Source organism: Myotis myotis, unplaced genomic scaffold (genome assembly GCF_014108235.1).
Source record: "Myotis myotis isolate mMyoMyo1 unplaced genomic scaffold, mMyoMyo1.p scaffold_m19_p_4, whole genome shotgun sequence".
Lineage (NCBI taxonomy): Eukaryota > Metazoa > Chordata > Mammalia > Chiroptera > Vespertilionidae > Myotis > Myotis myotis.
In genome coordinates this window covers 102,637,162-102,659,560 of record NW_023416346.1, presented here as the reverse complement: position 1 = coordinate 102,659,560, position 22,399 = coordinate 102,637,162, and the positions used below count along the sequence as shown (strand labels likewise).

General features: G+C 38.7%; 1 protein-coding gene across 1 annotated transcript in view; it reads left to right on the top strand.

The window, feature by feature from the left end:
* Positions 1-9,971: 9,971 nt before the first annotated feature.
* CHM (CHM Rab escort protein) overlaps positions 9,972-22,399 on the top strand; it is a 258,996-nt gene continuing 246,568 nt past the window's right edge. Inside the window, exon 1 of the mRNA XM_036305573.1 lies at positions 9,972-10,040. Coding sequence (XP_036161466.1) covers positions 9,977-10,040 — 64 coding nt within the window. The 5' untranslated portion in view covers positions 9,972-9,976. The remainder of the gene's footprint in view (positions 10,041-22,399) is intronic.

Below are 22,399 nucleotides of genomic sequence, written 5' to 3'. Positions count from 1 at the left end.
AAGAAGAAGAAGAAGAAGAAGAAGAAGAAGAAGAAGAAAAAGAAGAAGAAGAAGAAGGAGGAGGAGGAGGAGGACGAGGAGGAGGAGGAGGAGGAGGAGGAGGAGGAGGAGGAGGAGGAGGAGGAGGGAGGAGAAGAAGAAGAAACATATGAACAATAAAATGACAATAAATATATATCTATCAACAATTTAATCTAACAATTAAAATAAACAAACAAGGTATCTAATGAGCAAAATAAATTGATGAATATAATAGAACCACAGGCATGGAAACATGGAACAGACAGAAGAATTTCAGAGACAAGTGGGGAGGGGTTAGGAAGGGATTAAGCAAAGAACTTATATACATATATGCATTACCTATGGACACAAACAGTAGGGTGTTGAAGACCTGGGGCAGTGCAGGAGCCGGGAGGAGGAGGGCAATGGGGGTGGGGGTGGGTAAATGGGATATCTGTAATACTCTCAACAATAAGGATTTTAAAAAATATTTGAGCAACTACAAAACAACAACAACAAAAAACAAAACAAAAACGAAGAACAAAAACAGTGATCAAGTCTAGGCATAAATATTTGCAAGCCAAGATTTCTCATTTTTCAAAAAGCTTGTTTTTCATTATAGTTGACATACATTATGATAATTAGTTTTAGTTATACAGCCAGGATTGTCTTGGGTCAGCTTTTTTTTTGTCCTCCAATCTACTGTGGTTAGAAACTTGAAGTAATGTGGTATTTAAAACATAACTGATGCCTTTTGGTAGGGGTGCAGGAAGTGTAGCTTCCACGTGAAAGTACAGGAGTAATGGTAGGCATTGGTAATATATAAATACAGAGACAATTCCTGCTTTCTAGTAAGCATGTCATGTATTTATCTCCAAACCTTTATTGTATACCTGTATAGAAAATAAAATATAGTTCAAATGACCTCCTTATACACAAACTTATCACAAAGTTAGTCCAAACATGAAATGATTTTCTATTCTTAAAAATTTGAGTCACACATAGACTTAATAAACCATTATTCTTGAGGATTAGAGATGATAGACAGCTCTAAATTTCAGGTTATTCAATAATTTCCTGATTATAACTAATTAAATATGCTTTTGCATTGAAATAAAACACAAATATACTATAGTAAAAACAAACTGTACTAATAAAACACAAATCCAAGGAGAGACTACCAGTACAAACTATAGAACATTTAAATTTTTTATGAATTGCCCTGTTATAAATTCTGATGTAAGGTTTTGTCAGCAAATTGGAGGGAAATAGTGCACCCTTTGAAATTAAATATTTTATTTTACTTTTAAAATATTTTTTTAATTTTTTAATTACAACTGACATGCAATATCATATTAGTTTCAAGTGTACAACACTAGGATTAGACATTTCTATAACTTAAAAATTAATAACTCCATTAAATCTAGTAACCAGCTGACACCATACATAGTTATTACAATATCATTGACTATATTCCCGATGCTATATTTTACATCCCTGTGACTACTCTGCAACCTGCAATCTGTACCTCTTAATCCCTTCCCCCTTTCCACCCATTCCCCCAAGTCCTCTTCCCATACAGCTGTCATCAAAATTTTCTCTGTGTCTATAAGTTTGTCTCTTTTTTTGTTCATTTATTTTGTTTTTTGGATTCCACATATAAGTATAATCATATGGTATTTGTCTTTGGCTTATTTCACTTAGCATAAATATCTCTTTAAGATTTTTTTCTTATCAAAAATTAAAAATAAAATCCGTTAAATGTGAAAACATCCCATATTGCATATTTCCAAGTGTTTGTCTGAACTTTTTATTTTATGCAACCATACAGAAAATTTACTGCATTCAAACTTTGGGAAAATTAAAACAGAAGAAAAAGTATTGAATGATAAAATGCAAATGAATAGTATTTATACTTATTTTTTTCAATCTGTGTGCTTGAATATATTTAGACAATTATAATTAACTGGATGTTAGTTTGATAAAATATAGGGAAGTTTTGCAATCAGGCCACTGAATATTCAGTTTAATTATGTTGGTATGCACTTCTTTTGCTTCTAATGCCAAGGAGCCATTGGTAAAATGAAAGCATATTTTGTGGTCTGTTATGCAGAAAATGTTTAATCCAGTGTCTGATTTACTTTGTTAAATCTTCCTTATTTAATGTGCTTATGCATCCATGCAGAATTGGGTATGCTGCTTTTTGTTACTATGACATTACAATTAAACAGCTGAAACAAGAACAGCAAGACTTTCTGTAAAGGTTCATGAAATTCCCACAAAATTGTTCACGGTATATTGTTTTGTTTTGCAAGGATTATGAAAAATACAAATTTTTTCTAAATATTTCTGTATTGAAGAAGCTGACAAATACAATAGCTAGTACAAATAGTCATTTTGTTTTTAAAACCAGCACTTAAAACAGATTTCTCATGTAGTGGAAATGATTGCTGTCATAACACTGATTATCTTTTAGAGATGGAAATGAACATGAATTCAAAGAACCTGAATTTTATATAACAGAAAATGGTATGATAGAGTAATATTTGTACATATTTGAAAAGTAAGTCTACATTGACTTCATCTGGGTATATTTTAAAATTCTTAAACATACATTATGCTCATAAATGTACTACTTCAAGTAATTCTAGGTTATTCTTCAACAGACTGGACTTTCTCCATTTTTAACTATGTTTTACTGTCCAGAGTACTTGTGCTTATAATTTTTATTTCCACTATGAGCATAGGCTTAGTGATAGAAAAATATTTTAATTCAAAGCAAGCTCTAACACCAGTTCTACATTTAAAAAATTTCCTTTGTAAGTTTGGAATTTGTAATAAGGTGTTATTAATATACTTCCTGAACAACTTGCTTTTCATGATGTTAAGATATATACATTCACACAGACATTATTATTTTCTAAGAAGATCTCTTAACCTTAAAGAACTCAGAGTATCCATAGTTTATCTGTCACTCTTACTTTAGTTTATGCTAAAAAGTCAGTGTCTGGTTAGTTTGGTTGTTTACAATACGGTAAGATGAGATCCCAAGGTAGTAGATTCAATTTGTGTGTGTGTGTGTGTGTGTGTGAGAGAGAGAGAGAGAGAGAGAGAGAGAGAGAGAGAGAGAGGTGTAAAATTATGTGACTGCTGGATCATAAACAATAATAATAACACTGGCATCTGGGAAGAGTATATAATAGTTCTGATCCATATGGCCCATTACCACTTCTAGAAAATTTTTGCTGTGTCCTACTGATAAGATAATATAAGAAATATAATTCTGTGTCAGATCAATAGTCCAGCCTAGTGTTTCCCAAAGTATGAAATCCTTATAGTTCAGATGTATATTTATTATAAAAGATTTGAATAGTCCTCCAGTAAAGAAACCATCTAACTAATTGACCCCTGAATGCATTTTATCATGAACCTCTTATTACTATCCTACAGAATTACTCTTCCCAGAACATACTGGGGAAAAGGGTTGAACATGGAATTGAAATGGGTGTCACAGGTGAATATTACAGATCACACCTCTTCAGCATTCAATAAATATTTTATTAGGTTCCTATTCAATTATAGGAATTTCTCTAGATGCTTGGGATAGTTCAGTGAACAAAGATTTCTATCCTCCCACCACTAACTTTTATGATCCTTGAATTTATATAAGCTTTTCCTAACTATGTTTATATGAGGAAAAGTATTTATATTTTATTTAAGAACAGATTATCTATGCTATGTTACTGCATAGCAGTACCATTAAGTCAAAATAACTATTTATTACCATAAAAAGTTACTTTTTGGTGACATGAATTTAAAACCCAGACATCAGATCCTGGCTGTGTAGCTCAGTTGGTTAGAGTGTCATCCTGAATACCAAGATTGTGGGTTTGATCCCCAGTCAGAGCATATACAGGAGGCAACCAATGAATGCATAAGTAAATGGAGCAGCCAATCTCTCTCTCTCTCTCTCTTTCTCAACAAATAAAAAATAAAACCCAATAGTCAGAAAAAATATTGAAATTATCATTATGGTGTTATATCATTGCAAATAAGAATTTAAACATTCACCAGTCTGTAAGATAAATTCCAAGTGAGAAAATGCTAAAGCATCAAATATATGCATTTAAATCACTGACATGCCCTAGCTGGTTTGGCTCAGTGGATAGAGCGTCGGCCTGAGGACTGAAGGGTCCTGGGTTTGATTCTGCTCAAGGGCACATGCCTGGGTTGTGGCCCGATCCCCAGTAGGGGGTGTGCAGGAAGCAGCCGATTAATGATTATCAACATTGACGTTTCCATCTCTCTCTCCCTCTCCCTTCCTCTCTGAAATCAATAAAAATATATTTAAAAAATAAATCACTGACAGATATTGACAAACCACCTTCCAAATGAATTGTATCAATTCCCACTTCCATTAACAATGTACGCATATGCCTGCTCCCTCATACCTTTACCAATACTGTGTGTTAGCAAACATTTTTATTTTTGCCAATCAGATTGGTGAAAGTTGGTATCTCCCATATCCTCACAATGATTACTACTGTTGCTGCTGCTGCTGCTGCTGCTACTACTACTACTACTACCAAAAGAATATGTTGACTGCTTACTATCAGTCAAATGTAGTCTAAGTACTTTATTTTCCCCTCATAACCACCTTGGGAGTTAAGTAACATCATTGTTGCCATTTTACAGATGAGGAACCAGAGGTTCTGAAAGGTTAAATAACTTACCTAAGACCATTCATTTTGGTAAATGATGGAACTGGGACTCAAACCTAGGAAGTCTGGTCAAGAGTCTGAATTCATAACCATTATCCATTTGTAGTAGCAAAGACTAGGAAAAAACCACAACCAAATATCCATTAATAGAGGAATATTAAATAAATCATGGCATATCCATAAAATGGAATTATAGGTAACCATTAAATATGAGGCATCCGTATATGTACTGAGAACACAGGATCTCCAAAATATATTAAGTGATAAATAAAGATGTAAGGTGAAGAATAATGTTTACAGCATTCTGCCTTTTGTGTCTAAAAAGAGTGGAATTGCCCTAGCCAGTTTGGCTCAGTGGATAGAGCATCAGCCTGCGGACTCAAGGGTCCCGGGTTCGATTCCGGTCAAGGGCATGTACCTTGGTTGCGGGCACATCCCCAGTAGGGGGTGTGCAGGAGGCAGCTGATCGATGTTTCTCTCTCATCGATGTTTCTAACTCTCTATCCCTCTCCCTTCCTCTCTGTAAAAAATCAATAAAATATGTTTTTAAAAAAATATATTTTATTGATTTTTTACAGAGAGGAAGGGAGAGGGATAGAGAGAGTCAGAAACATCAATGAGAGAGAAACATCGATCAGCTGCCTCCTGCACACTCCCCACTGGGTATGTGCCCGCAACCAAGGTACATGCCCTTGACCGGAATCGAACCCGGGACCCTTGAATCCGCAGGCTGATGCTCTATCCACTGAGCCAAACCAGTTAGGGCAAAATATAGTTTTTAAAAAGAGTGGGATTACTGCTACATACACATACACACAACACACACACACACACACACACACACACACACACACACACCACACACACACACACACACACACAGTTTCTGCCAGGATTCACAAGAAATGAAAAACAGTGCTTATCTCTGGAGAGGACAGCTGCGGGACAGGGAGAGCATAGAGACTTATTAGTCGTAATAGTCTTTGTATGACCTTTTGGGCTGATTGGAGTTTTTAATTAACCACATGTGCATTACTTGTACAATTGCAAACACAAAACCAGCTGATTAAAGAAGTTTACTGAGTTATCAATTATTTTATTCCCATTTAAAACAGTACTCATGTTGTTTCTTAAAGACTTCCTATACTTTATTATTCAATTCAGCAGATTTGAAACTTTATTTATTTTTGACAAATTAACATTTTATAAATTTAAGGTATACAACACGATGTTTTGATATATTTATACAGTGTAAAGTGATTACCACAATCTAATTAATATATCCACCACCTCCCATAGTTACCCTTTTATATGTGTGTGGTTAGAACACTTGATATCTACAATCTTAGTAAATTTCAAGTATGTAATATTATTGACCATAGTCACCATGCTGTCTATTAGGTCCCCGGATCTTATTCATCTTATAATTTAATTTTGTCCTCTTTGATTAATATCTTCCCTTTACCATACCCCAGCCTCTGGTAAGCACCATTAAACACTCTGTTATTATGAATTAAATTTAATATTATTTTAGATTCCATGTGAAAGTTACATCATGTGATATTTTTATTTCTGTGTCTGGCTTATTTCACTTAGCATAACCTTCTCCAGATTCATCCATGTTGTTGCAAATCACAGGGTTCACTTCTTTTTTAGGCTGAATAATATTCCATTATATGTATATGCTACAGTTTCTTTATTCATTCATCTGCCAATGAACACTGTGAATAAGACTGCAATGAATATGGGAGTGCAGCTATCTCTTCAAGATAGTGATTTTATTTGCTTTGGATATAATCTCAGAGTGAGAGTTTAGCAGATATTTTTGAGTGCCTATTATATGCTAGGCAGGCACTGAATTATGTATTGGGAATATAATGATAGATAATATAGGCACAGTCCTTGCCTTTGTGGAACTTACCGTCTATGAAAATAACAGATATGAAACAATATTTGATATTTCTAATCATGAAAAGTTCAAAAAAGGAGGGGAATAGGGGGATAGCAGACCTAAGCTAGACTGTGGACTCAATGAAGACTTGCCAGAGTATGTGAAGTTTTGAATGAACTGCAAAATGAGAAAGGAACAAGGATAAAAATGCACCTCAGACACATGGAACAGCATGTGTGAAGGCCCTGAAGAAGAAAGGAGCATGGGGTATTAGAGGAAACGAAGGCAAGCCAATGTAACTGGAGCTTAGAGAGAAAAGGATAAAAGGTATGAGACTGGAGAGTTTATCAAGGCCTTTTATACAATGTTTAAAAGTTGTGAATGTATTTTAAGAGCAATGGGAAGTCATGAAAGATTTAGGTAAAGGAAGACATGATCATGTATACATTTTTAAAAGTTTACCTGCAGTGTGGAGAGTGGACTGGAGAGAAGCAAGTGTAAATAAGGGGTCTAGCTGGGATCTATAGTAATTGTCTAGGCAAGAGATTATGGGGGAAGTCCATAATGAGAGGTGTATATATTTACAATATATCTTTGAGATAAACCTGCCAAGAGTTGCTAATGCATTGGTTTAGGGGTAAAAGTGATTTATATCAGGTGTGATTCTTAAGTTTTTCACTTGAGTAATTGATTAGAAAGTGGTTCCATTTCTAAGGGAGGGAACACTGGGCAATTGGATTTTGAAATGTGGTTGAAATGTTCAGGAGTTAAGTACTGAACATGTTTAGAAGACATGTTGAGTAAGGGGTTGGATATATTGATCTGGAGCTCAAAGGAAAGACCAGAAATAGGGACTATTAAATTACTGGTTTGTAAAAAGATGGTACATCACATCTCACAGTTGAAGAAACTTCTGAATAAAGGTAAATGTTCAGGTAATCATGGTTTTTCAACTCATAGAAACCTCTCAGTACAAAATTAGTGTTGCAGTGATTTAATAGGGTAATCAATTCATAGGTATCCATCGCCTCATTTTATTATCACTTTAGCCAACTAAAATATTTCAGTTCTCAAAAATAGATGTCCTTAAAATAATAGAAGGGATGGCAATTAAATGGCTTTACTTTATGCTATTTACTGAAATTGTCAGCTCTATATTCATCTTTACTTTGCAAAACATTTACATAAATACATTTGAAAGAAAAGGTATTTTGAAATTTTTCTCCATGCAGAAGCTTTACATTTTTCTAATTTTTTCCATGCCCAGAGAGGGTGTGATAGCTTCAGAAAAACAACAGATAAATATATGCTGGCAATTATATATTTCTGAGGATCATGCTTTCTAGTCTCTGTAAAAAAAGGGATTTGAAATTTGAGGCAAAACATATTGGAAAATCAGCACTACAGAGTATTTGTTTATTTTGCTTTATCCCATTAGATATAAATTTCATGATGTCAGGCTTTTTTGTTGTCTGTTTTGTTTATTGCTGTAATTGTAGCATATTAATTAGTGACTTGCACACAATAGGTACTGAATGAATATTTAAGGAAAACTGAAAATTAGTTATATTCATAGTGAAAAGGATATATATGTATATATATACTAGTATATCCAAAGTAAGATAGAATACTTTATTTATCATGTTTTTAACCACCCATCTATGGTTTATCACTGTTAGAAGAGATTTTGGAAAGTTTCCTGTGTTTGCCCTGGGAAAACTATTAATTTCCTTTTCCATTGGTGGTATCAAGAGTCTTATAGATCACACAGATAAGGTCTATTTCACTTCTGATAATACTGATGTACAATGCTGCTAATGATTAGGGAAAAATACAAGTTTAGAGATTTTCCATGGAACCTTAGCAAAGTAACAAAGGTATTGAGCATCTTCAAAAAATGAAACATCATAGTGGTTGCAAATATAAAGGTGAAGACAGTCCCTGTCTCCGTAGTACCCACCATATATTAGGGGAGTAAGAACTAAGCTCAGTTCAGCAAACATTTATTAAATTCCTATTGTGCCAGGCTTATGAAAGATACAGGAAGAACAAGATAAATAAAGCATGGTCCTTGTCTTACAGGGGCTTATAATTTTGGCTGTTGCATATGTGGGTGTGTATTTTTGTGAGTATGTATGGGGATATGTGTACTGTATACTGATAAATGCAAATACTTTCAGTGCAATATGAGAGGTTATGACAGAGTGGTAGCACTATACAGGAAAATTTAATCCAATATAGGGAGGAAGTGAAAGGAGGAGATGGTAAAAGCCAAGCTGAATCTTGGGGATCAATGTTAGCTAGAGGATGTGAATATCATTCCATGCTGAAGGAACAACAGGGTGACTGGGGAACCACAAACAACTCCAGGACAGGTGATGTAAGGAACGGTCCACTACTGCACTTTCTCTGAATTATTTTGGAACTCTTGTAATGTAACTACAATTTTATATTTATAAGGCAGATAAAAAATGTACCTTTCTTCACTCCCATGAACACCCTCTTCTTTGGTTTGGTGGGGCTAGGGTGGGAGGAAGCTGACCTTGAAAATACTTGAGAGCTATATTAGCTGCTTGGCATAGACTACTCAAACCCCATCATCAAATACATTTACTTTAATCACTTTACTGTAAAGGCTATTTTACCTTGATCATTTGTGCAGTAGTTTATGGGGAGAATCTTGTCTATGTATAGAATACCAGATTCTGAATCAATAAACGCTTATCAAGCAACTAACATACTTTCATCTTTCTTCCCCCCTGTTAAGCAAGGCTAATTTTGCAAATACATATTGTCAGGGTGGTTGTTTGGACTAACTAGAACAAGTAAAGACGCGATGAGGGTTCCATTCTGGCGAAACTAGAGCCAAAGGTTTTTCGTGGGCTTTCATTGAAAAGACATAGAGGCAAAAAAGATACAGCATATAGTTTGAAAGTATTGGTGTCAAAAATCATGCTTCGGGGTCAAAACGAAAGTACAGACACACACACCAGGCTGGAATGAAAATGTCCTTTGTTCACAAAGCAATCCCTTTTCAATTTCTCTCTGTCCTCGGTGTCTCCTAACAATTCTTGATTCATCATTGTCAAGGAGTACACAGGTCTCCCCACATTCATCCTAGCCATCGTAGTAAAATAGACATCTCTTTTCTGTTCCAAACCTCCCAGGCTAAACACGCTATTGCACTCGGCCTGGAAAATGAATTGAGCTTTTAACATTCGCGCAAACATTTCAAATAGAATGCTTAGCTACTCGGATCCGCCACTCAAGAACTACAATACCCAGAATGCACTGTTTTCTCTTCCTCTTTCTACCAAGGCAATGCCTAACTTGATCTCATTTTCACAAGCAATAGTCACATGACATGTTTCCTGTCAAGATGGCGGATGATCTCCCTTCGGAGTTTGATGTGATCGTAATAGGGACGGGTATGTTGTGGCTCTGGTACTTCCCTGACAAAGTATAGGAAGTCTGTTCCTACCAACTCTTTCGGTGGCGAGGGTTGGCGAGAAATGCCAGGTGTTGAGCCTGGGAGGGAGGACGGAAAGGAAGTGAGGTAGTCGGGATACAGCGCGGGACTTGCAGCTCCAGGGAGGGGCTTGGGACCCCTGGTGCTTAGCGACATTTGAGTAGGGGTCGATCCGGTCGATGCCGAATGCTGAGGTTGGTTGCTGTGGGTGATTCCTGTAATTTCCTTGGAGGTGGGTTTGCAGTGTCATGAGAATGGAGGGTCGGGATTTTATCAATGGAGACACGTTTGGCATGACATGATTCCTTGTTGATTTCAAGGTGATATTTCCCATCATTTTGTCTCGCCATTTCATAGGAATTTTTCATAATCCTAGGATTCAATGCAGCTTGGATACAGCTGAAACCTCAGTTTTTCGAAAAAGATGCTCAGTTGTTACCCATGTGCGTTTTAATTTACCAGGGCTAGAAAACGGATTCTTTTCTATTGTGTTGAGAAGTGTAGGTAATTGTGTTTTTTGAGGTAGCCATTATTTCTGCTTTATGATGCAGAAAGAAATAATTTTGTTTTCTCAACCCACCTACCTGCCCACAACTAAATGAGCTGAGAACAAGCTTCTGCAAGTTCCAGTTCAGATGTATGATCTTATCTTCCCCTTGTTGTCCCACCATTTTATTTTCCATGTTTTGGGTGGAGCCAGAAACCCCTCTGCAATTTCTAGTTAACAAATTATATATACAACACATGGCAGAAGACATTTGGCAGCAGTTGGTATTTTGTTTTTCTTAACAGTGTAAAGGATGGGTTTTAGATGGGGTGAAATAGATTGTTGGGTGGGGTTTTCTCCTGTCTGCAGAATGTGTTAGGCTGGAGAAGCTCTGGTGGATGAGACCTTGTCCATTGTGTTATTGAATTCAATTTCTTGTCTTCTCAAACAGTAGGAGCAGCCATGTTTCCAGATCAGGAGTAATAATAGCTACCTGTTTTCCAATGCTTATTATTTGCTAATTGAGGTGCTAAGCACTTCATAAGCTGTATGAAATCCTTACAACAGCCTTATTAGAGTATGTATTTTCTACACTTAAAAGAAGAGGGAAGGGGCTTTGGAGAGGTTGCAGTTTGCTCAAGATCACACAGCTGTTAAATTTCCAAAGGCCCATCTTATCCCAGAAGGAGAATCAATGGTTCTGACTCTCAGCGTTAACTCATATTAGGAGAAATAATTGGGAAAACTTGGTTCTAGACCTTCCTTAGCTATTAACTGTCTGTGTGAATTGCGAGGGCTAGGTACTTAATTTCTCTGAGCCTCAGTTTCCTTGTTTTTGAATACAGGAAGGGTAAACTAGATAGTCTTTTAGGTGCTGCCTAACCAAAAATTCTCTTATTCTAGTTGCACCTGGGTAATTATTCTCAGCACAGTAAAGATATGTTGACTCCCATCCTGAAAACTGCATGACTGCAAATAACTAGTCTGTAATTGCTATGAATAGATATTGGAAGAAGCCAATAGACTATTCAGTTATTTTCTCCAGTCTATCCTAAAACTGAGAACAACATCCATTTTAGAGTAGTTGCTGTACCACACTTGAGTTCTATATAATTGCCTTTCTTTTTTGTTACCTAGGAACTTGAGGTGTTTAAAAAATTTTTAAGAATCATTGATTTTTTTTCCTTATCTGGATTAAAAATTGTTGATTGCTAATTCTCATTATTAAATGCCATTAATTCTTATAATAAACTAGAGGCCTGGTGCATTAAAGTCGTGCACGGGTGCGGTCCCTAGGCCTGGCTGGCGATTGAAGCATGAGCATCTGGTGTGGAAGGGCAGGTCCCAGCTGACCTCTGGGCCCTGGGCAGCACCTGGGCCCCCAGGCCCCCACATGCCCCACTCCTCCTGAGTAACAGCACCTGAGTCCCACATGGAAATGCAGTGAGTGCAGCCGGATGTCACGGGCTCAGGTACAGCGTGGACCTCTGGGCTGCCCAGTAGTGCTGCATGGAAGCCATGGCCGGGGGCGAGGGTGGGAGGGCAGCACGCTCTCTCCCGGCCAACCTCGTGGACCAGCTCCTGCACTAACCCACGGGGAGCCTGACAGGTCCCTGTGGTCCTGGCAGCAGCGTCCCTGTTCACCCGGAAGAGGCTGCATGGGTGCGGGGTGGGCTCCTTGTGGCGCCCGGCACCTGAGCCCGGGGGCTTCCTCAGCACACACGCCCTGGTGTCCCAGGGGAGGGTAGCAGGAGGAGTGAGAGCGAGCTCAGTGGATACCCTGCATTCTCACAGCACCTTTGTCCCCATCACCCCCACCCCCAGGTAGCTGGCGAGAGGTCGCAGTGTGTCGCTGATGCCCACCATGTTCTGCACTTCCCCTAGTGGTCAGCGCACATCATAGCGAGCAGTCAAACTCCTAATGGAATGACTGTCTGAGGGGACAATTTGCATATTAGGCTTTTATTATATAGGATATTCTGCCATGTGATTCAGTTTATAATATGGACTATATCCATTGTGTTGGAGTATGTTAAGATATAGGTAGGAAGATACTGTGAGTGATCCAGAAAATTGCATCATGAGGCATCTGGTATCTGGGAAAAGATTCATGTTAGACTTATTTTAGTGAGAGTAATGCTATTACTCTTAGTATGGGAAGAACTTTTTAAAAAATATATTTTATTGATTTTTTACAGAGAGGAAGGGAGAGAGATAGAGAGTTAGAAACATCGATGAGAAAGAAACATTGATCAGCTGCCTCCTGCACACCCCCTACTGGGGATGTGCCCGCAACCAAGGTACATGCCCTTGACTGGAATTGAACCTGGGAGCCTTCAGTCCGCAGGCCGACATTCTATCCACTGAGCCAAACCAGTTAGGGCAGGACGAACTTATTTGAAGTTAATATTAAAAAATTATGTTTTTATGGTCACTTAATGGTGAACATATTCTGAGCTTATCAAGCACATTGCTTGAATTTATGATATGAAGTATTTTTTAGATATGTTAAAGTGAAAAAAAATGGATAAAAGTTATTTCCCCAATAAATGATTCTAATAAACTCAATCATTAGTTAATTGGAATTATTTTTAATATATTTGGAATATTTTATTTCTGAAATAGTTTGCTGAAAGTAGCCTTTACACTCTGTTTGCTTTACTAAATGTACTAGCTTGAGTAAATCAGGAAAAGCAGTGTTTCATAGCTTCAGTTTTACTGACAAAAGCAGAATTAATCATGCATATATCAGAGACATGAATGCTCTTTGAAATGTAATTTTTCTCTTTTTAAATATATTTTTATTTATTTCAGAGAGGTAGGGAGAGGGAGAGAGAGAGACAGAAACATCAATGATGAGAGAGAATCATTGATCAGCTGCCTCCTGCACACCTCCTACTGGGGATCGAGCCCACAACCTGGGCATGTGCCCTGACTTCCTGGTTCACAGGTCTACACTCAACCAGTGAGCCACTCCAGCTGGGCTGTAATTTTTCTTTTAGCAGATTTAGTTCTAGTTAAAAAATCATTAACAGCTAATTGATTCATCAAGTAAAATCTCTGTAAAATATTTTAAGTTAATGACCTTGATTATTTTTTTTCCCATTTTTCATAATACAAAAGTTTTTCTTAAGATCATGTTTTGAAGAGATTTTGGGAAAATAAGGTTTTGTATGTATTTTCTTAGTTAAATCCATTTCCTTTTGATTACAAAATGCAGGAAACATCTCTGAAACACCTAAAGACAGAGAAATAAGATAAAGTACTTGAACCATGGAAAATATAGACAAAATAGAATAAGGAAGGAGAACCAACTGAAGTCTTAAGGAAGAGGACAAAAATAGATATGTGATAAGTGTCTAGACTAGAAAGTGGCCTTTACCAGTAGTTTGGGTACACAATTGTCATTTTCAAGACATTTTGCAATTTAAAAAGACATTTGAATGTTAATTTTGTGGGTTGTAGAGAAGTATCATTGGTTTCAGGTTAAAAATAGTCTCAGTAACATAACACCTAACTGGAGGTGACTTATCTGGCAACCTCTGTAACCTTCAATCTGCAGCAGAGTCAACGACTCAACAGTAGAGCAGGCAAAATGGAAGTTGCAAGAGCTATGTGGTAATATGACATTCTTATATAGGGGAATCCCTCAGGCTCTCACTTAGGGCATTTTAATTCTTTCTTTAGAAATGGTTCTAGTGCCCTAACCGGTTTGGCTCAGTGGATAGAGCATCGGCCTGTGGACTGAAAGGTCCCATGTTTGATTCCAGCCAAGGGCATGTACCTTGGTTGCGGGCACATCCCCAGTAGGAGTTGTGCAGGAGGCAGCTGATGGATGTTTCTCTCTCATCGATGTTTCTAACTCTCTATCCCTCTCCCTTCCTCTCTGTGAAAAATCAATAAAATATATTAAAAAAAAAAAAGAAATGGCTTTAGCATTCTCAAGTATATTAGAAGCATCCTATTAGAAGATAGAGGGAGTGTTATCAGCTTTTATAAAAGCTGTGTTTGGGGGTGCGGTGCCATTAGACATAAGCAACAGTTCATATCTTTATGTCAAAGGTAAGTGTCTAATACCTAAAACGCAAACCTACATCAAACAGTACAATGACCTGGGACCATTTAGTGTAGCGACAAACAGTCATTTGTCAGTGTTTTCAATCCACATTTATTAAAAACACTAGAGGCCCGGTGCACAAAAATTTGTGCACTGGCGGGGGTGTGGTGTCCCTCAGCCCCACTTGTGCCCTCTCACAGTCTGGGACCCTCAGGAGATAATGACCTGCTGGCTTAGGCCCACTCCCGGGTGGCAGAGGGCAAGCCCAATCCCTAGGTGCCTGCCCCGTAGCCCCTGGTTGGGCTCAGAGCAGGGCCGATTGGGGGTTGGGGCGCCGCCCCCTGTCACACTCAAGGCAGGATCAATGGGGAGGTTGCGGCGCCACCCCCTGTCACGCACAGAGCAGGGCCCATCGGGGTTGTGGTGCCACCCCTGTCACACACAGAGCAGGGCCCATCAGGGGGGTTGGGGCTCCGCACGCTGTCACATACAGAGCAGGGCCCATCAGGGGGGTGGGGCTCCGCACCCTGTCACACACAGAGCAGGGCCCATCAGGGGGGTTGGGGCTCCGTACCCTGTCATGCACAGAGCAGGGCCGATCAGGGGGTTGGAGAGCTCCCCCCTGTCACTCACAGAGCAGGGCCGATCAAGAGGTTGGGGAGCTCCCCCCTGTCACGCACAGAGCAGGGCCGATCAGGAGGTTGTGATGCCACCCTCAGTCACACTCAGGGTAGGGCCAATTGGGGGGTTGGGGCACCGCCCCCTGTCACACTCAAGGCATGGTCGATGGGGAGGTTGGGGCGCCGCCCCGTCACCCACAGAGCAGGGCCAATCAGGGGGTTGTGGCACTAACCCCTGTCACACTCAGGGCAGGGCCAATGGGGAGGTTGCGGCTCCACCCTGTCACACACAGAGTAGGGCCCATGGGGGGTTTGGGGGGCCGCACCCTGTCACACACAGAGCAGGGCCCATCAAGGGGTTGGGGAGCTCCCTGCTATCAGGCACAGAGCAGGGCCGATCAGGGGGTTGGGGCGCCTTCCCCATCACGAACAGAGCAGGGCGGATAGGGAGGTTGTGGCCCCACCCCCTGTCACACACAGAGCCGCAGGGCGGTCAGGGGGTTTGGGCGCTGCCCCCTGTCACACTGCTCCAGGGGCCAGGAGGCTTCACAGCTCTGCTGATCCCGGTGCTGGGAGGCATATTACCCTTTTACTATATAGGATAGAGGCCTGGTACACGGGTGGGGGCCGGCTGGTTTGCCCTGAAGGGTATCCTGGATCAGGGTGGGGGTCCTGCTTGGGTGCCTGGCCAGCCTGGATGAGGTGATGATGGCTGTTTGCATCTGGTCACACCCCCTTGAGGGTGGGGGTCCCCACTGGGGTGTCTGGCCAGTCTGGGTGAGGGGCTGAGGGCCATTTTTAGGCTGGCGGGTGACTGAAGCTCCCAACCGCTCCTTTTTTCCTTTTTTTTTTTTAATTCTTGGATTTATGGCTGTCCCTGGAGCTGAGAGCCAGCTTTAGCTGTGAGACCTTGCTGCTGAAAGCAGGTTTCTGGCTTTGTTTACTTTCTGTATTTGAAGCTTTGTTGCGACTCCAGCTCTGAGATCCCGGCTGACTGAAAACAGGGTTCTGGGGTTTTGTTTAGCTTCTATATTTGTAACAATGTTTCTTAGCAGCTCACAGCCCAGCAGGGGCAGATGGGGAACGTTGGAGTCCTCCGTCACGTAAGCAAGAAAGCCTCCTGTTCGTGTCAGTAGCCTAGCTGCCGGCTGCCATCTTGGCTGGCAGGTAATTTGCATATTGCCCTGATTAGCCAATGGGAAGGATAGCGGATGTACGGCTAATTACCATGTTTCTCTTTTATTAGATAGGATAGCCCCTGCCCTTGTGCAGTTTACCTAATCTAAGGAACTATTTGTGGTTCCTGATAGTTACATCCTCAGAGCTCTTCATAAGCCAATGTGAGCTTATCACTGCATACTTCTTGCTTTCTGAAGGCCACATAGTGATTCAATCTGCATCCCTTTCCTTTCTCAAGTACACTACACAAGTAATATTTTGGCCTTCTTCCCCTAAGATGGGTTGTGGAATAGACTAGCTTAATAATTTTTTTGTGGAGGATAAACACATACATCCTTTTTAAAAGTTTTATTGCTAAAGATTATAAGGAAAGAGATGAGGTAACCAAAATAACACACATGGAAATTATAAGTGGCATTTCTCCTAAATCCTGACTACCTTGCTAGATAGAACTCAGCATCTATCTTCTATCTATCTATCTATATAAAAGGCTAATATGCAAAGTGTCCCCTCTGGAGTTTAACTGGGAGACCGGGAATTTGATTGCTCGCTATGATGTGTGCTGACCACCAGGGAGTGGCACAGAATGAAGGACGGCACCGGCTGGCAGCTGGCAGCTGGGCAAGGAAGGCCTCGGCCGCAGCCAGAAGGAAGGCCCTGGTCAGCAGCTGGAAGGCCCCGATCAGCCCTGATCACCAGCCACGCCTAGGGACCCTACCTGTGCACGAATTTCGTGCACTGGGCCTCTAGTAGTACATTAATAAAATTGGAATAATGGGAATCACTTGACCTTCCTACTCAGTGACTTTTGGCAAATTGCAAAATATCTTGGGACATCATTTTGTTCATCTGCAAAGTGAGAGATTTGATTAGGTGACCTCTAAGGTAGGCATCTACCAGCTCTAAAATTTACCATTATGTGTACATAATTATGACTCTGGGTCCTTGAGAAAAGGCTAGATTCCGTATAGTCCTTGTAAGAAGTCAAGTCAGTGTTTAATATACTTTGCAAAATTTTCTATCCAAATGGCTCAAAAAACATTTTCTTGAAAATGATAAGCTGCTTTTATCATGTAGGCAGCACAGCTCCATTCCTTGATGTTAGTGGAGAATCAAAAATATTAAGGTAGTTAGCCTTTGGCTAGCAACCATTGATTATAATGCTTATGTTGGTTGTAGGTACCTACACTTCTTGAAACATTGGGGGATAGCAATACTGGAGGAGGTATCATAGAAACTGATATTTATCAAATACCTATTTGTGCCAGATTCTGCCAAGTGATTTCCCTTATATGTATCTCGTTTAATCTTCTTCCAGGAAGTCTATATGTGGTTTGTTCTAACATCACAGGATGTCTATACTTCTTCTGCTTGTATTTCCAAACATCCATGGGCCCCAGAGCAGAGTTTTTTTTCCTCTTTAAAAAAATATTTATTTTTTAATCCTCACCTGAGGATATTTTTCCATTAATTTTTAGAGAGAGTGGAAGAGAGAGGGAAAGTCAGAGAGAAATATCAATGTGAGAGAAACACATTGATTGTTTGCCTCCTGCACAATCCCCAACCAGGGTCCAGGCTGGGGGAGGAGCCCAGGGAAGAGCCAGCAGCCAAGGTACATGCCCTTGACTGGAATTGAACCCGGAACCCTTCGGTCCCCAGGCCTATGCTCTTATCCACTGAGCCAAGCTGGCTAGGGTGTTTTTTTTTTTCTTTTTAATTGAAAGATGCCATCTATTTTCGGGTCATGAAATCAATGTCAGTATTTAAAAAAGATGTAGAATAGATCAGAATATATTGCATGTAGTAAGCATGTGTATAGTTTTATGAAACATTTCATATGTGTGTAGTAGATCACTGTGTAAAATACACATATCTATACATACAGGGTGGGGCAAAAAGTATGTTTACAGTTGTGAATATGTGAAACAGAGTTCTATTATTATTTATTAATTATATTATTTTCCATAAGAACAACTGTAAACCTACTTTTGCCCCACCCTGTATATACATATATTTACATATACCTGTATATATTTAGAATACAGATAAAATAACGACAGTGGTAACAAGTGTTACCTTGGGAATGTATTGAACAGGGCAAGATAGGGGTCTTTCACTTTTTCTTGTTAAGCCTCACCTGAAGATATATTTTCCCCCATTGATTCTTAGAGAGAGTGGAAGGGAGGGGGAACAACAGAGAGAAAAACATGTGAGAGAGATACATGGATTGGTTGCCTCCTGCACATGCCCCAACTAGGGCTGGAGATCCAGCCTGCAACTGAGGTATGTGCCTCTGACTGGAATTGAACATGCATACCTTCATTCTCCAGGCTGACGCTCTGACCACTGAGCAACTGGCTAGGGTAGGGTCTTTCACTTTTTACATAATTTTATTCTGTCCAGCTTGATTTTTTTAAAACAAGCATTTGTTACATTCATTTCTAAAAGCACAGATATTAAAAATGAAAGGAGCCCTTAGTGATCACCCAGTGTATCTAGAGACCATGATCACATAATAAGAGAGTCCATAATAGATTTAGGACTCCTGACTCTCAGTATGTTTTCTATTAGACCCTGCTGCCAGGATAAGTAACTGCCATTAATTTATAAGGCTCTACCTACTGCCCTTGAATATTTATCATTTCTAACCTTCACAACTACCTTACAGGATTATACTGATAAGGTAAAAACTTTCTCTGAACTACCCACCACACCATGCTGCCAGAGTGCAGCACAAACTCATACAAAGGATGGGAGGCAGATTCCCAGCCTTCTGTGGGATGATCTGGGTAGTTTTTAAACTTTGGGTAAACCTTCTCCTTGAATTGCAAATGTTTAGATTGCCTTAGTATGGTTTCTAAGAAGAAGGAGAGATTATGGGAAGAGAAAGAAACAGAGCAGAGGAGTGCAAGGCTCCTGCTCCTTAGGCTTTCAACCAGCATTCTGAAAGCTGTGAGTTTGCCTGAGTGATGCACCAGGTCTTAGGAGTTTGGCTGTGAAAAAATGGTGGACAGAACACTGAACCAGGTGTTAGACACAGACTTGAGTTCTGGCTTTGCCACTTTCTATTCTGTAAACTTGGGCACCCTATTATTTCACCTTACCAAGTTTCCTCAAATGTAAAACAGAGATAAGAATAGCAAAAAGAAAAGAGATGAGTCACATGGCTGTGGTTAAGATTTAAAGACACATATGTAATAACTTAATAAAGAAATTAAAAAAAGATTTAATGAGATATTATCTGAGGATTGGAATCTGCATGTAGGTCATAGGACAGGAATTTTCCTCTGTAGCATACAACCCCTCTTCCTATATGTATGTATATCTATCTATCATCAATCATCTATCTATCTATCTATCTATCTATCTATCTATCTATCTATCTATCTATCTAATCCAGTGATGGCGAACCTATTACACGCGTGTCAGAGGTGACACGCAAACTCATTTTTTTGGTTGATTTTTCTTTGTTAAGTGGCATTTAAATATATAAAATAAATATCAAAAATAAAAGTCTTTGTTTTACTATGGTTGCAAATATCAAAAAATTTCTATATGTGACACGGCACCAGAGTTAAGTTAGGGTTTTTCAAAATGCTGACATGCTGAGCTCAAAAGGTTCGCCATCACTGTTAATCTGTCTATCTACACATTTTGGGGGAGGAGCGGTTGCCAGGGGCAAAATGTCTTAAAGTCTGGGAATGAAAATGGTATTTCAAAAGTCCTTTAGTTTTATAAATGCTATACCATCCATATATTTTGTTCATTTTGATATGTATGCATCTCATTTCAGCAATATATGTAGTGATTGTTATCGTGCTTCCAACATCGTACAGCCTGGGATTGAATGAGCAATGCCTCTTGTGTTCTTTAATGCCCAAGTTTAATTTTTTTTTAAATTTGTAAATAATGATTCAATGAAATAATTCCTGTAAAATGCTTAGTGGCTGCTCAGAAAATGTAGTTGATTTTTATAGCCCATAATACTATATAGAAGTACTTTCCAGAAAGAGCTCATGCTTTCCATGGAGAGCCCTGGGAAGATTCAGGTGTTTGAGTCATCTTCTTCCTCTTCCCTTTGACCGCTTAGTGGAAAGAGTTTTGCGTGTCTATTACCATTTTTTTCTATTCTTTTTTGTTTGATGGTTTACAGGTTTTCTATTTTTTCTTTTATTCTGTTTTGTTCACCAGCTTGCGTCATTTGTTTTGCCTAAAGATTTTGAAAAAATTTGTCTTATTTGGAGTATAGCATGAAACTCTTCTTTGTTAATGTGAGAATGCAGAAGGAGCTAATGAAATCCTACAGATTTTGGTGTTATGAAAAAAATCTTTGCAATTCTTCAGGTATTTATTGATGGAGGAGTATTTTTTTTTTTTCTGCTGTCAATACCTAGAAAAGTAAAGGGAGTTATCTGACTCTGGACAAGAATCTGTGGGAGAGGCTTTCCCTTCCCTGTAAATCATAAGTTTGAACCAATTCCCCAGATACAGCCGCATCTGTTATCAGAGTTCCCTCTGAAGCATCGTTTTCATTTACATGCCTCATGTCATTTTCTCCAGTGTTCTCATGATGTTTTGGATAACTCAGGCTATAGCAATTAAAATAAAATATGGCTGCTCACCATCACATTCTCATGTTTAACATAAAATCCCAATGCACAGACACAATTATAATTTCATATGATTGACCTGTTACTCATTCTAAATTATCTCCTATTCAGTTTCAGTGCAGTCTTTTAACTGAAAAGTTAAGCTGTGTTTACTTTGTATGTAAATGTTTTTAGAAGTAAAATAGACTAAAAGTCACCATCAGTTCCCACTTTATATTTATGTATATATTACAAAACTATATATATATATATATATGTATATATATATATATATATATATATATATATATATATATATATTTGATATATATTTATGGCCAAGAAAGTAGAGATACTTTGAAAGATTCATTTATTGTCTTTTTGCTTTTCTAATCTTACTAAAGGGCAATGTAAAAAGAGATAATTTATCACACATATTGATTTCTCAAAGCATCATGATTATGAGAACTCTCATGTTTTCATATTGAGACTATTTAAAAAATAGTTTGAAAATAGACAGGGGAAGGGACCAGGGACAACTTGGCCAGTTTGGTGCTTAGCGTAAGTGTTTCATACTGGATTTTACCAAGAGCTTAAGTGGGTAATGCCATACTACTTGACTGGCTTGTTTTATATCACATTTAGAAAAGTACCAACATCTGCCTTTTTCTTCTGAGTACTGTTCTTACATATCTTTATTTGTCCATCCCAAAGTTCATGTTGTTAGGATGGCCTCAGTTATTAGCATTTTTCATCATTTTATATTGTTTTGGAATGTTTTGGATCATATATTTGTCATTGAAATTTGCACATTTGTTAAAACTACTTTTATATATAGGATTTAAAATAATTATGGAGAAGTTTACACAAGCTAAAATATAGAGAAATAAGATCTTATATATAGGTATCAGGCATATCAGGAAGTTGTGAGTTGTGAGTTCTAATCTTCATTTTTCTAGGAATGGTGTTACTTTGGCATGAGCTATCTAAGCCAAATACATGACAGTTATTAATTTCAGTACCTATAATTCACTGTTAAACATATGAAAAATATTTCCTAGCGCTTATTATATGCCAAATACTGTATTAATCTCTTTAAATGCATTATCACATCTGATTGTCAAGATAACCTTGTTTGTGGTAGGTCTGATTATCTCCCTTTTACAAATGTGGAACCTAAGGCTTAGTTAAGTTTGACCTAGGTCAAACTGTTGACTGGAGTTCCTTTGACTAAAGCTGAGGCATTAGATTGAACTTGTTGGATTCTTCCAGGTTAAAAAAAAATACCGTATACTATCAATATTAGATTAGTGTGCCCTAGCTTAGGAGTTGGCAGTTGCTTTATTTTTGGGAGTTACTTTTGTTGACATCAAAGCCTTATGCCAA